Below are 14,270 nucleotides of genomic sequence, written 5' to 3'. Positions count from 1 at the left end.
GGGATTAAGCCCCAGGTCCGGCTCCGTGTTGACAGTGCAGATCCTGCTTGGGATTCTCCTTCTCTCTCTCAAAATAAATAAAAAACAAAAAAGAAATTATAGGATATTCTAGAGATATTTGGGGAAATTGCCCTGGCCTTTCCTCCCATAATACGATTCTTGGGATCACATGAAGAATGGATAGGTGCCAATTATACCCATCTCATTTCTGACCTTAACCTTTTCTTTAGTGTGGCAGGGGTAGGAGTGTGGGGGGGGGGGGGGGGGGGGAGGGGGAGGTGTAGATATCCATTAAGCTTTTCACAAGAATGTGAGTAAAAATGATGGCCTTCATTCAAAACTGTATATACAACATTTCGCACCTGTCCGCCTGCCCGATCCGTCCATCGTGTTGTTGGCTCCTTCTCACCTCTGTCCCATACCCCATCCATCGCTTTCTACCTCCTTAGTGTTTTGCTGCCCTCATAATACAGGTCACTATGAGAAATTAACCTTGTTTCCTAGTAATCTGCCCCCATCGTTAGAAAGTGAATTGCGTGAAAGCAGTGTCTTCGCCCGTCCTGCTCCACGCTGGAGCCCAGCTAGTGGGCTAGTGCCCAGTTCCGCGCCTAAGCTCGAAAAGAGGGAGTTTTCATGCTATTTCAGGGAGTCCATGGACCCTCTACAGTGCGCTCACAGGAACCGAGCAGGAAACCAGCCATTCCAAGCAGCACACTAGTGCACAGCCCGGCACACCCCCTTTGCGGGCGGAGGATGAGGCGGCCTGCGCAGGCCCGCTTCTGGCCCCGCCCACGGCAAACGTCACCGCGGCCGTTACGCCGTTAAAGCGTCTCGGCGCGCGATTTAAAACCAGCTCCAGACAGGGAGAGCGAGATGGGGCCTCCCTGCCCAGGTGAGGTTGAGCGGGTGCGGGGTGCCGCTGGAAGGGGTCGGCGTGAAGCGGTGCTCCGGGCGGGCAGGGTCGGCGGGCGGACTGAGCGGGAGGTGCGGATATTCTCGGCCTAGTTGTTGGTCTTGGGCTCTGCTGGTGGAGGGAGAGGCAGGCGCCGAGAGGAAGAGGCGGGAAGGAAGAGTGGGGGAGGGGTGTGCCCCGCCAATCAGGACACGGCTTCAGTCGGCGTCCGGAGCGCTTGGGCCGATCCCCACTCCTCCTTACGGTCGCTGGGTGTGGGGCGACCCTTCCTGTAGGCTTCTATGCCGTGCGCGGTGTGTCTCCGTTGAAACGGTGGTTTTCCTGGGCCTGCCGTACGCTTCGCACGCGTGCATGTATTTTTGCATTCATTCAGTAAGCGTTGAGCGCTCCCTTTGGGCCAAACGCTCTGTCAGGTGCAGAGATACAGTAAAGAACAAAACAGATAACATCCCAACCTCTTGGAGCTTGTATTCTAGTTGGGGAGCCAGTTAACAAACGAAAGAATTGCGCATGAGGCTGAGTGCTGTGATTGAGAATAGCAGAGTAAGGGGAGGGGCCCCTTTCATTTGAGGATGCAAGGAAGGTCTTAGAGCAGAGACTGGGGAACGGGTTCTAGGGAGAAGAAGCAGGTGCGATAAAAGGGCAAGGAGGAAAGAGCCTGGCTTCCGCTAGGACTAGCAACATTGTGCCTGAACAGTGAGTGAGGCCCTTGAGGTAGGCAGGGCCTTTGCAGGTCTTGGTAAAAGGTTTGGAAATTTAGAGTTACGTTTTGGACGTGGTAAATGACTCATGTGAGAGACTGTTGAATGGGTCAGTAAACATTGGGATAAGAGTTGGACACTCCGGGGAGTGATATGGGCCACTCAGGGAAGTGGCCCGCAGACTCAGGAACAAATTTGGACATCATCATCATATAGATCATAAAACCATGGGAACAGGTGAGAACGCTAGGAAGACCCTGTAAGAAAAGACACTCAGGACCAGCATTTAGAAGCTAGATAGAGAAGGGGGAGCTTGAAAAACCGTCAGAAGAGAGCGGTGACACAGAAACCAGGAGTGTTTCAAGAAGCACTTGAAGGCTTTTCATCTGTTTCACATGCTGCCGAAACTCTACAGAGAGATGAAGCCTGAAAAGTAGCCAGAAGTTGTAGGTGATGGTAACAAGATAGTTTTCATAAAGTGGTGGGGGTGGTAGCCAGACATAGAGGTTTGAAAAACGAATGGGAGGTAAGGAAGTAGATGTAGAAAGTGTCTTTGAGCTCAGTAATCATCTGAACGAGAGAAATCTGAGGAGTATTCCAAGAATTGAAGCGTGCCTCTGATCCCCATCTTGAGTTTCCCTCTTAGGTTCCTCCTTCAGTGCTTCCTATTTCTGTTAAAGTCTTTTGTCTCAAGGTCCAACTCCCCTTCTTCTCTGGAAGTGCCCTCATCCAGATAGTAACAAGTCCTCTTGATTCATTCCCTAAATATGTCTCTTGCCTCCTTCCTTTTCTATTTTTTCTTTCTGTTCCTTTTGTTTGTTTTGACCTCACCTCAGAGTTAATGTCAAACATACTCTTCAGCCTGTGGGAAGCTATCAGGGGAACATGTGAAGTTCTTGTATTTTATTTATTCCCTTTTATCCCTATGCACCACTTTTGAAAAAATTAATGTTTTTTTTTGAGAGAGAGAGAGAGGATGTGAAGGGGCTCCGCACTGACAGCAGAGAGCCCCATGTGGGGCTTGAACTCACGAACAGTTGAGATCATGACCTGAGCTGAAGTCAGACACTTTAACCAACTGAGCCTACCCAGGCGCCCCAATTAATGTTTTTATTTTTAAGTTTATTTCTTTTGGGAGAGACAGAGTGTGAGCCGGGGAAGGGCAGAGAGAGAGGGAGAATCCCAAGCAGTCTCTGTGCTGTCAGCACAGAGCCTTACTCAGGGCTGTAACTCACGAAACTGTGAGATAATGACCTGAGCTGAAATCAAGAGTGGGACGCTTTCTCGCGGTCCGTGAGTTCGAGCCCCGCGTCAGGCTCTGGGCTGATGGCTCGGAGCCTGGAGCCTGTTTCCGATTCTGTGTCTCCCTCTCTCTCTGCCCCTCCCCCGTTCGTGCTCTGTCTCTCTCTGTCCCAAAAATAAATAAAAAACGTTGAAAAAAAAAAATTTAAAGAGTGGGACGCTTAACTGACTGAGCCACCTAGCACGCCCCCCCCCCCCCCCCCTTTGCCCCTTATTTTCCCTTCCCCTTACATGGGCAACACTTAGTGTTAATTGTGTATCACTTTTTTTTTTTTTTATTTTTTATTTTTTGAGACAGAGAGAGACAGAGCATGAGCAGGGGAGGGGCAGAGAGAGAGAGAGAGAGAGAGAGAGAGAGAGACACAGAATCGAAAGCAGGCTCCAGGCTCCAGGCTCCGAGCTGGCAGCACAGAGCCCGATGCGGGGCTCAAACCCACGAACCATGAGATCATGACCTGAGCTGAAGTTGGACGCTTAATTGACTGAGTCACCCAGGAGCCCCTATATTCATTACTTTTCATTGTCTGTCCCTCATGTCTCTCATGTCCTTGTTCCCCTCCTTCGTTAGCTTACATTCCCTGGTCAATCAGTATAATCACTCTGTTTCATATGCTTCTAACCCCTTCTAGCCTTTTGCCCTCTTCCAGCCTCTGTATACTTTCTTCATAAAATCACAACCCTGATTAATTCCAACTCTGCCTACTCTCCCCTTGCCCCTGCTCACGTGATGGTCTCAAGGGGACCCTAAAGCTGCCCAGCAGTCATGCTGTATTCCCTTGTTCATCCACTCTCCTTCTCCTAGATGGCTATTCCATACCTTCCTTTCTCTCCTGAAATCTCCAGTACCTCCTCCCTGGCCCTCACCCTTAGCTACTGCGTTTTGGTTTTTATGTGCTTCTTATTTTACTAAGAAAATTAAAACAGTCCAAAAGGAACATCCACAAATGCACCGTTGTGCTTGCTCCCTTACCTGTATCTCTGTGTTGTCTGGCTTCCTTTCTCTTGCTGTGGATGGGCTTTCTGTAAGAAAAGCAATGCTCTTACTTCCTTGAATGCATTGTTCCTTGAATGCATTGTTCAGTGACTTTTACCCTTTATTCTGCATGATCGCTGTGAATAGTGCCCCCCCCCCCCCACAAAGATACCTGGAACCTTTGAATATGGTATCCTTATGTGGTAAAACGGACTTTGCTGGGGCACCTGCCTGGCTCAGTTGGAAAAGCATACAACTCTTGAATTTGGGGCTGTGAATTGGAGCCCCATGTTGGTTGTAGAGGCTACTAAATAAATAAATATACACACACACACACACACACTAATACAAGATTATAATTTGAAAAGGACTTTGCAGATATGATTAGGTTAGGGGTCTTGAGATGGGGAGATTATCCCAGATAATCTGGATGGGCCCAGTGCAATCTCAGTGGTCCTCATAAGAGGGATGCAGGAGGTTCACAGTCAGAAGGCAATGTGATGACAGAAACAAGAGGTTGGAGTGATGGGACGAATGTAGGCAGCCTCTAAAAGTTGAAAAAGACAGGGAAGGAGATTCTTCCCTGAAGCGTCCAGAAAGAACACAGCCCTGCTAACACCTTGATTTTAGACTCTGACTCCAGGACCGCAAGAGAATACGTTTGTGTTGGTTTAAACCACTAAGTTTGTAGTAATTTGTTAATAGCAGCAATAGGAAACTAATACAATTTCTTTGCTTCATTCTCTCTACTAAGCTGGAGTTTTCCCATCTTAAAATTAATTTCTCAACCTCACTTCCCTTTCAACTGCTTCCCTCCCATTTTAGTCCTTCCTTATTACAACGTAAGTCCTTGAAAACCTGTCTCCATTTACTGTCTCCCAGTTTCTCTTCTCCTATCTTCCCTGGAATCTATGCCTGTTTGACTTTCTCCTCCCGCTGCTACCCTAGGAAAACGGCTATTGTCGAGGTCACCAATAAAACCTCCAGGTGGTTAAATCCACTGATTCTCAGCCCTTCTCGAATTTGACCTCCTTTCAGACCTCATTAATTTGTCAAGGAAGCATCAGAAGGCCGTCACACCAAGAAAAACGTAAACTATAGAGGTTCTAGCCATGGAATATTCGAGTTGGAAAAGATCTTGGTGGCAAATGTGCAGTGAACTTCCACCCCAGGAGAGGCCCCAAGCCCACTTTAGAATAGGAAATGTTCCGTGGAAGGTTTGTTGAGCAAGTGTTTGGCTCCTTCACCGTCAGCCACAGTGAATACCTTTTTCTTCAGAAATCCGTGGGCACCCCCACAGTACCTCCTCACCTTCAGAACGGGTGTTCTCGATGCCCCTGCCTCGGAAGGCCCCTCTCAATACTCCTGGCACCCCCGTCCTTGAAGACTTTCCTCAGAATGACGACGAAAAGGAGCGACTGCAGCGGAGGCGCTCCCGAGTCCTGGACCTGCAGTTCAGCGCAGACTCGCCTCATTTGCTAGCCTCCCCATCGAGCAGGTGAGTGCATTCGGGGCTGCCTCCATTGGGTGGCTGTCCTGACGCGGGTCACGTGGGTCTGGCATCTCCACGATACCATGTGGGATTCTGGATCCGGATTTTGAAAGGTTAGGGCATCATGGATCCTTGCCAGAGTTTGTTGTTTTTGTTTTTCGTGTAGGAATATTGACGTTTCAGCCACGATTCCTAAATTTACAAATACACAGATTACAGAACATTACTCCACCTGTATCAAACTATCCACTGAAAATGTGAGTATCTGGGGCGCCTGGGTGGCTTAGTTGGTCGAGTGTCCGGCTCTTGGTTTCGGCTCAGGTCATGATCTTGCTGGTTCATGAGTTTGAGCCCCATGTCAAACTCTGCTCTGGCAGCACGGAGCCTGCTTGGGATTCTCCCTCTCTCTCTCTCTCTCTCTCTCTCTCTCTCTGCCCCTCCCCCCACTCGTGCTGTCTCTTTCTCAAAATAAATTTTAAAAAAATTATTAAAAAAAAAGAAAAATGTGAGTATCTGCTGGATTATCAGTGAAGATACTGCAACCTGATCACAAGGGAAATCTATCCTTGATTCTGTGGAGAACGCGCAATTGATGATAATTATGTGCTTTCATTGTCCAGCGACTCTTCTTAATGCTAATATTTTTCTGCATGCTTTTACTGTTTCTTATGGGCCTTCGATGCTCTTTTTGATAAGGTCGCCCGCCACCTGCAGTGTATCTAGAGAGGCAGCATTGCTTAGGGGTTAATAGTGTGAGTTCTAGAGCTAGCCTCTGTTGGAATCCAGCCCCTGCCATTCACGAGCTGTATAGTATCGGCAAGTCGCCTAAGCACTCTGCTGCATTGTCCGCTGTAAAATGAGAATGTGACTAGTACCTGCCTCCTAGAGTTGTTCTGAGGGTGACCGAGTCCCTTTGTGTGCAGTGCTTAGAACAGGGTCTGCGTACAGTGAAAACTCAGGAAGTGTGCTGTCACCCTCTGGGCCTTGAGAATGGGGAGATACGTGTATGGATTTAGCCCTGTCATCAAGTGTTTGTGGGAATTGATACCTGTGGTGAGATGTGGGCTGTTACTTTGTAAAAGCGTAGCTTCCTCTATTAGGGTAGCATTATTTACATGAGCCTAGGCTATAAATAACAAACCTTTCTACGTTCTTCTGTTTTCAGAAAATTACTACCAAGAATGCTTTTGGTTTGCACTTGATTGATTTCATGTCAGAGATTCTTAAACAGAAAGACACCGAACCGACCAACTTTAAAGTAAGAAGGATGTTCACCTTCTCTTGGATGTGAATTAATGATGATTATTTCTGATATTTAGCACAACCCTGTACTTGAATTCTGCAAATACATGAGAACCTTCCTTGTATAAGACATTTTATTAGCTTCTTTACTTTCTTTCCTAAACTGATGAACTAGAGATCTCTTTGTGTTATATTTTGTTTATTCCCTGTCAGTCTTAGGGGAATCTTTGTCATTTTTTTCTTAAGAGCAAGTAAATATTTTACAAAGCTTGCTGTGTTTTTGCTTGTTCGGCAGTTCCTTTTTATGCCTCCAGTGAGTATAGCTCTGCTTGTTTGACTAGGTGGCCGCTGGCACTCTGGATGCCAGCACCAAGATCTACGCTGTGCGGGTGGACGCTGTCCATGCCGATGTATACAGAGTCCTCGGGGGGCTGGGCAAAGATGCGCCATCTCCAGAGGTAGAGAACCATGATGCAGGTATGTGGGTTCAGATCTGGATTTAAGGGGCTGGCTTAAGGGTGTAGCAGGTAGTGATTTGAGTAATATGTTGGAATGAAGTCGTAGGAAATCAATAATCTCATTCGACTGAAGACATGAACATTTTCAGAATTGTGTATGAGAAGATCCTTAAGCCCTAGAGTTGTTTTTCTTCAAAAAAGAGAAGAACCTTACTAAAACTTTTGGCTTTTATTTAGGCAAGATTGAGTAAACATCACCAAGTGGGGGAGCTTCTGATTTGGGGGGGCTTTAGAAATTGGCTTGTATTAGAAGCCAAATACTTAAGGTTTCTCCCGAAGCTGTGGATTAGTTTTTGAGAGAGAGGCAGAGCATGAGCAGGGGAGGGGTAGAGAGAGAGAGAGAGGGAGAGAGAATTCGAAGCGGGCTCCAGGCTCTGAGCTGTCAGCATGGAGCCTGACATGGGACTCAAACTCACGAGCCACGAGATCATGACCTGAGCCCAAGTCAGACGCTTAACTGACTGAACCACCCAGGCGTCCCTGAAGCTGCGGATTAGATGAGCCTTTTGCTTTGAGAGAATGGCACATTCCAATTATGATTGCTCTTTAGAGGTTTGAAGAACATGAGTTAATTAGTTTAGTTACGTGCTCCAGAGCAATCCTTGCAGTAACTAGTCTTATTTCTTCTTTCAGATGGAAGTGCTACTGAGACAGGAACAACCAAAAAGGCTCAAAAGCCAAAGAAGAAGCACTCCTACAAAACCATCGAACAGAATATAAGCAACCTCAATGTCTCTGAAGCAGATCGGAAGTGTGAGGTGAGGAACTGTGTGCAGTGTGGTCTCTGACTAATTCGGAGCCTCAGTGGCTGAAACTCGGCAGAGCCAAGCCTGCCCGGTATGCGTTTGCTTAGGCCTCAAGGGAGTAAAATATATAATTGGCATCTGCATTATCATCCCTTAGCTTTATAGTGAAGACTGACAGGTATAAGTCCCTGCTTTCCCCACAATATTTCAGAATGATTGAGTCAAAAGAGATGGCAAATTACCAAGGACTCTAATCGATCATACCATTAATTTTCTTTCCTAGTACATGCAGCAAAGATAATGATGGCTAACTTTTACTGTGCATTTACTGGGCACCCTATCCTGCCCAAAGCCTGTGAGCTGAGCTGTGTTACCTCGCTTGAGGTACAGGGCGTTAAGTAACTTGCCCAAAATGATACAGCTAGTAAGCAAGCTGGGATTTGAAACTAAGTGGCCTCGCTCCAGAGTCCTTGCTGTAAACAGCCTTACGATCTGGCAAATCCTAAGGAATCTGCTTAAAGGCAGCCAGAGGCTTCATTTATCTTTAGCATAGTTAATTTAAAGCAAAGGTGTTGGTACAAGCTTTTTTAAAATTTTGCTATTAAAAACAGTATCTCAGTGAACATTCTTGTACATATTTGTGCTCTTCTGAGGATGTATCTGTAAGAAAATTCTGAGTCATAGAATTTCCATTGGGTCGTACCAATCTACTATGCCACCAACAGTGGACTAGATTACATTCTCCTACCTCCATGACATTTGTAAATGGCAGTTAAGGTCAAGAGACTGGAATTGATCACCAGAATGAGCATATGTAGAAAAAGGACTGAGCCCTGGGATACCCCAATCTTAAGAATTCAAAGAGCCAAAGAAGAAACATTCAGTAGGTAGGAGGAAGACCAGGAGGGTGTGGCACCCAAATGAGAAAGTGTCAGGGAGGAGGGAGTGATCAGCTCTACCAAAGTGGCAACCTGGGGCCACTGGTGTTCTTGGAGAAGGAAGGGCCTATGGAGCTGAAACTCAGACCAAGGAAGGGGTGCTGCTTGGCTCAGTGTCCCTGAGTTTGGAAGAGGGGCTTGTGGGACCCAGGACCCAGACCTCTGAGGAAGGCATTCTGGTTGGTGCTGGTGTCTGTGAGGGGCACACAGTGAGGCTGGTTCTGTGAGTGTGAGTAAAAGTGCAAATTGAACTCAGCTAGTGCATCTGGGGTGAAGAAGTCCTGCTGGGTGACAGCAACAGGAAGCCTACAGAAAGAAGCAAGTCCCTTCCTGTAGCCTTGCAAGCTCCCTCTAGTGTCCCCTACTGGTGGAGCCGAACAGGGAGCTGCTGGCAAAGCCTAAATGTGGTCCTAGAGCTAGCATCACAGAGCGGACAATACGAAGTTGGTTTGGGTCTGAGAAGCACTACCTTAATAACTGGCAGAGAGGTAAAGTGTCACAATATCTACTTCCGAAAAGGTTCGGTGGGGGTGGCAAGGAGAGAAAGCAGATATGCAAAATGTTACCCAATGGGGAATCTACATAAAAGTTACACAGAGGTTCTTGTTACTATTTCAACATTCTTGTAGGCTTGAAATTTTTCTTAATAAATGGGGGCAAACAAATGGCAAGAGAGGAATGAAGACACTATAGGCTGTTCTTTTGAAGAGTTTTGCTATAATTTGGAACAGAGTAATGGGTGGCAAGTGGAGAAGAAAGTAAGGTCTGGAGGGTTTTCCTGGTTTTTGCTTTTTTAATGGGAGAATTAACAGCATGTTTACTTGTTGATGGGAACAGTCTAGTGGAGAATGGAGGAGACTTGCTCAAGTAGAGTCTTTGAGCTCGTGAGAAGGGAAGGGAATGGACAGTGTCGACAGGATTTGGCTAAGGAGCACCCATGGCTGGTGAGAGATGGCATGCAAGTGTGCACGTGTGGGAGCGTTCCAGGTAGTCCCTTCTGGTTGTGTCCCACCAGCACCCCCCCACTCCCCCCCCCATTGAAAATAGGAAGCCAGACCATCAACTGACTGTGTGGAAGAGGAAAGGTAAAGGTTTGAGGAGAGAAAAAGGTAGGAGGGTGGGTGAGCAAGTGGACTGGGGAAGTAGAGTTTGCTTGCCAGACAATACTCATGGTTGACTTGAAGGCCGTGGCAGACGAATATAAAGTAGGTTCAGTCAACGTGACTTTGTGTGTTTCTCCGACAGTGGTTAGCTGTGTGGGTGCGAGCGTGAAGTGGGCGGAAAGCTGGATTTAATACAGGATTGTGTTCGGCTGAATCAGTGTGACACAGCTAGAAAGGAGCACTGGAGTGAAGATCGTGTGTGAGGGGGTGGTTACGATCAGTGTTTATGGAACTTTGGTGGGGAAAAGAGGGAAAGCATAAAGCCGTATGATCAGTGGTTGTAGGGCCTGGTGGGTCAAAGACTTCTTGGTGTTAGAGACAAGAAGGTGTTGGCTGGAAAGATGTGAGGTGACTGTCAGGGGCACTTAGAGTTGAGCAACAGAGAGGCTGCAGTCATGGTCAGGATTCACTTCAGAGAAGAAGAGAGGGAGTAAAAGACAGGAGGTGTGGGGTTCATGCTGGGATCTCTGGAAGTCCTGGGATTTTCAGGATGAAGCTCAAGACCATTGAAGGAGAGGATATCAAGGAACTGAGAGGCCACAGTGCTGGATGGATGGATAGATGGATATTGAAACCACCAAAAACTATGACAGCAGTAAAATTGGAGAATAGTAATGAGCCAAGAGTGCATATTAAGGTCTCCCAAGAATTGGGTAGACCTGGGGATTGGAAGGCGACTGAAAAACATATGGGCAGAGGGTGGTGAGGTCTGACCTTATATTACGTTCAAAGCTGAGGGTTTTAGGACTTGGGAAGGAGAGTAATCTGGAAGCAGCGATGAGGAACAAGGAACTTCACCTATCCCACATCTAGGCCAGCGGTCGGTTGGAGAGCTGCGGAAGAGGAAGCAGCCGCACTGGTGAGCCTGCAGGGAAGCAGTGTCCTTGGGCAGACAGCAGGTTTCATTCGAGCAGTGCCCCTTAGCGTTTTGTCATTCTCTTCCTCCTCCAGAGCCTTTTTAGATATTGTCTTCCTACCCCTGCCCTGAAATGAATTATAAAGGAATAAGATTTTGTCAGGTAAGTTTGAGGCTTAGAACCGCAAGTTATTATAACTTCTGAGATTTTTTTTCACCCTCTCCCAGAACCCGTTTTCACTTCCTTTAGAATGATATCACCCCCATTGAAAATGAATGAGTTACAGCTGGTAGGTGAAGAAAGAAGTGGGGGAATGTAGGGAATTTCGGTGATGACTGACCGAGTCTAGAGGGCCCTGGCAGAAATTATCAATTGTTAAGAGAGGGGGGTGGGGCCCAAAAAGGGGATGTCGGAGCTGTATAGGGTTTAGAGCCTGGGAAATGTAGAATCCTGGGGGGTCCTGGGTCTTTTATACGTAACTAATAAATAAACTAAATAGAGGGTAATAATGAAATTAGTCCTGGTGGCCTCATGGCAGATGGTAGTGGTAGAGGCTGAGCATGCGGGGGCTAGGAGAGAGGAGCCTTGCCAGTCTTATTCTGAGTGGTGGGGCAGTTCTTCTCTGGACTTGCCTGGAGGCTCTAGCCTGTGCTAGTGTGAGGACTGTGTGTGAATTGGCAGGATGGGGCCTGAGGAAGGTGGATCCACTGAGGCCAAGGCCAAAGAGGGAGGGGGAAAAACAAGGGTGGCGGGTGCTTTGGGGAGAGAGAGTTGTATTTATCGATGTGTCAGCGTTGACCTTGGGTAGTGCCAGATTTCTAGGCAGGTGATGTAAAGTTCAGATCCTAGTTCCACTGTCTTAGCTGTGTGGTTTGGGAAAAGACTCTGAATCTCACTCTGTTAAATTGTAAGAACAGGTGACATTAGTCCCATCCACATACGGGTTTTGTGGTAGTGAATCTGTTCCTAGCAAACTGCTTTTTATCCATAGTAGTATGTTGCATACATCTGAAGAGAAGCCATATAATTCTTTCCCACCTTCCCGTCCCCTCCCCAGTTCTCCATTTTCCCCTTTCTTACATCCAACTTCAGCTCTTACAGAAAATTCTGTTTCCAATCATCTTTTTTCTGACCAGGTAGACCCAGTTCCAGGGAGCCTGAGGAAGCTTGCACTAACTACCCTTTCCCGTTGTTCTAAAGAGAGAATGAGAGAGCAAGCAGTGCTGCTCCCTCTAAGCCTGTGGTGGTCAGCTACATCTAGGCCAAGTGAAATCATTCGTCTTTTGGTGTTGGGTTTTTTGTTGTTGTTGTTGTTTTTTAAGTTTATTTATTTTGAGGGTGGGGACAGGCAAAGAGAGGAGAGAGAAAGAATGTGAAGCTGGTTCTGTGCTGTGAGGAGAGAGCCCAATGCGGGGCTCGAACTCACAAACTGTGCGATTATGACCCAGGCTGAGTTGGATGACTAACCGACTGAGCCACTCAGGAGCCCCATCATTGGTCTTGAAGAAACACCAAGTACCCCATCCTAGAAAGTATTTTTTTGCTCTGTAATCTGCCGTAATGGCCCAAAGCCCAATTTGGAAGATAAACAAGAGGGAGAGATTGTCACAAACCTAAAATTTGAAGTTTCAACTGTTTCTTGAACCCACATTCTCTTGGAGATGGCATGGAGATGAGAAAGCAAATGTTCTGTGGGTGTGTCTAGACCAGTTGAGAACTCTTATTTGTGTATGAGCTGATCTGTTTTGGACACAGCTCTCTGTGTGCAAAATGTTTGCTGTCATGAGAGATTCCAACCTGATTATGCTCCAGTTCTTTAAACCAGGAGAGCACAAATAGATACAATGAAAGGAAGTTCAAGGCACATAGTATAGGAAATCAGAGTGGGTGGAGGTCAGAATTGATGGAAGAGGTGAAATTTGAAACTGGGCCTTAAAGGAAAGGTAGGTATTTTCAGATGGAGATTGCCAGGAAGGTGATTCTAGGCAGCTAGGCAGCTGGGTGGTTTATAAGTTTGTCTAGAGCCAAACTAGAGTTTGTCTAGTATTTACTCACACAGCTGAAACCACCTAGGCTTTACCATGCAGTTCGTTGTCTACCAAGGTCTCTTTTTACTCTCTCTTTTCCTTGCTGTGGACCCTTGTTTCAAAAGGTTGATCTACCCAAGGTGCCTGGCTATCTCAGTCTTTAGAGCATGTGACTCTTGATCTTGGGGCTGTGAGTTTCAGCCCCATGGTGGATGTAGGGATTACTTAAAAAATAAATAAATACATAAATAAAAGACAAAAGCTTTATCTACCCAAACTATGCAGTTAGCAATAATTCATTTTCCCCTCAAATTACTCAAAGGTGTTAGTCAAGACCATTGTTCCTACACTAGCATGATGTAATTCTAGACAAAAGTGAGGAACACTAGTGTTTTTCAGTTTTATTTTAGCATTTACAGTTTCTGCATTGACTCTTTGAAATGCTGAGTTTCATTAACTACCCACACAGGACCTCAAAAGGTGTGGGGCTCCAGGTGGGAAGCCAATGGTCTGGGTAGCATTTTAGGAAGGGAATGGGAATAGCAACACTAGTATTTTTGGAATGGGAAATGAGAAAGACCAGAGGCAAGGGTTAACTTAGGCGTGGGTTGTATTGGTGGCAATAGGGGTGAAGAAGGAAGGGATAGATGGTAGAGATGTGCGGGGAGGAAAACTTGCCAGGCTGTGTGACTGGGTGAGCGGTAGGGAGGCAGGAAGAACGTGGAGGTGATATATGTGATACTCGGGCTAGGAGGATGGTGAGACAGGTTTATTGGGAAGGCGAGAGGAGAGTCTTGGTTCTGGTGGGGCCAGGCTCAGAGGTAAGGGGGCCAGGAAAGAGCCAGAGAGCCACATCTGTCATCCCACCTGAGGCCTCTTCTCTCCGTAGTAGCTACATCCGGAGACATAAAACCTGTGAATCCATTACCCAACCTGTTTCCTGTCGCAGGGCCACCTGTACAATCAGGTGACTTCTGCCCTCTTGCCACACGTGCGTGTGCCTTGCTCTGTCCTTGTTCTCGTGCTCTGTGCCCTGTTCTGCCTTTGGGATTGGTGTCATGTGGCTGTGCCACTCCTACTCCTTATCCCAACCTTGAGAGCCTTTTTACAGCCTATTCCATGTTTTACCCATCCATTTAGTCCTGCTGACTCTGCCTGTCTTTCCCCTCAATCTCTTAGTGTGTTCCTTCAAATCTGTGAAAATATTTCTGTTCAGAGTAATAATGGGATCTTGTGAACAGATCCCTCATACAGGTTTTCTAAGTCCACAGAATTTGTTGTGATAGCATTCTACTAGAGATAGCTATTTGAAAACAGTGACTTATGGAAAGAGACCAGCAGAGGGATACTGTCTGTGTAGATTATAAACAGATTGACACAGTAGAAGCTTGTTCCCAT

The 14,270-nt window shown here is 46.8% G+C and overlaps 1 protein-coding gene across 2 annotated transcripts in view; it reads left to right on the top strand.

Moving 5' to 3' along the window:
- The first annotated feature begins 811 nt into the window (after positions 1-811).
- Positions 812-14,270, top strand: part of NCAPH (non-SMC condensin I complex subunit H) — a 33,348-nt gene continuing 19,889 nt past the window's right edge. For both annotated transcript variants that reach the window (XM_049652207.1, XM_049652206.1), the window contains exons 1-6: positions 812-892; positions 5,168-5,387; positions 5,548-5,638; positions 6,547-6,639; positions 6,965-7,100; positions 7,775-7,899. In XM_049652207.1, coding sequence (XP_049508164.1) covers positions 874-892; positions 5,168-5,387; positions 5,548-5,638; positions 6,547-6,639; positions 6,965-7,100; positions 7,775-7,899 — 684 coding nt within the window. In that variant the 5' untranslated portion in view covers positions 812-873. The remainder of the gene's footprint in view (positions 893-5,167; positions 5,388-5,547; positions 5,639-6,546; positions 6,640-6,964; positions 7,101-7,774; positions 7,900-14,270) is intronic.

This window comes from Panthera uncia (genome assembly GCF_023721935.1).
Source record: "Panthera uncia isolate 11264 chromosome A3 unlocalized genomic scaffold, Puncia_PCG_1.0 HiC_scaffold_12, whole genome shotgun sequence".
In the NCBI taxonomy this organism is placed as follows: Eukaryota; Metazoa; Chordata; class Mammalia; order Carnivora; family Felidae; genus Panthera; species Panthera uncia.
Note: the sequence above shows the minus strand (reverse complement) of the source record. Positions and strands in the feature narration are given on the sequence as shown.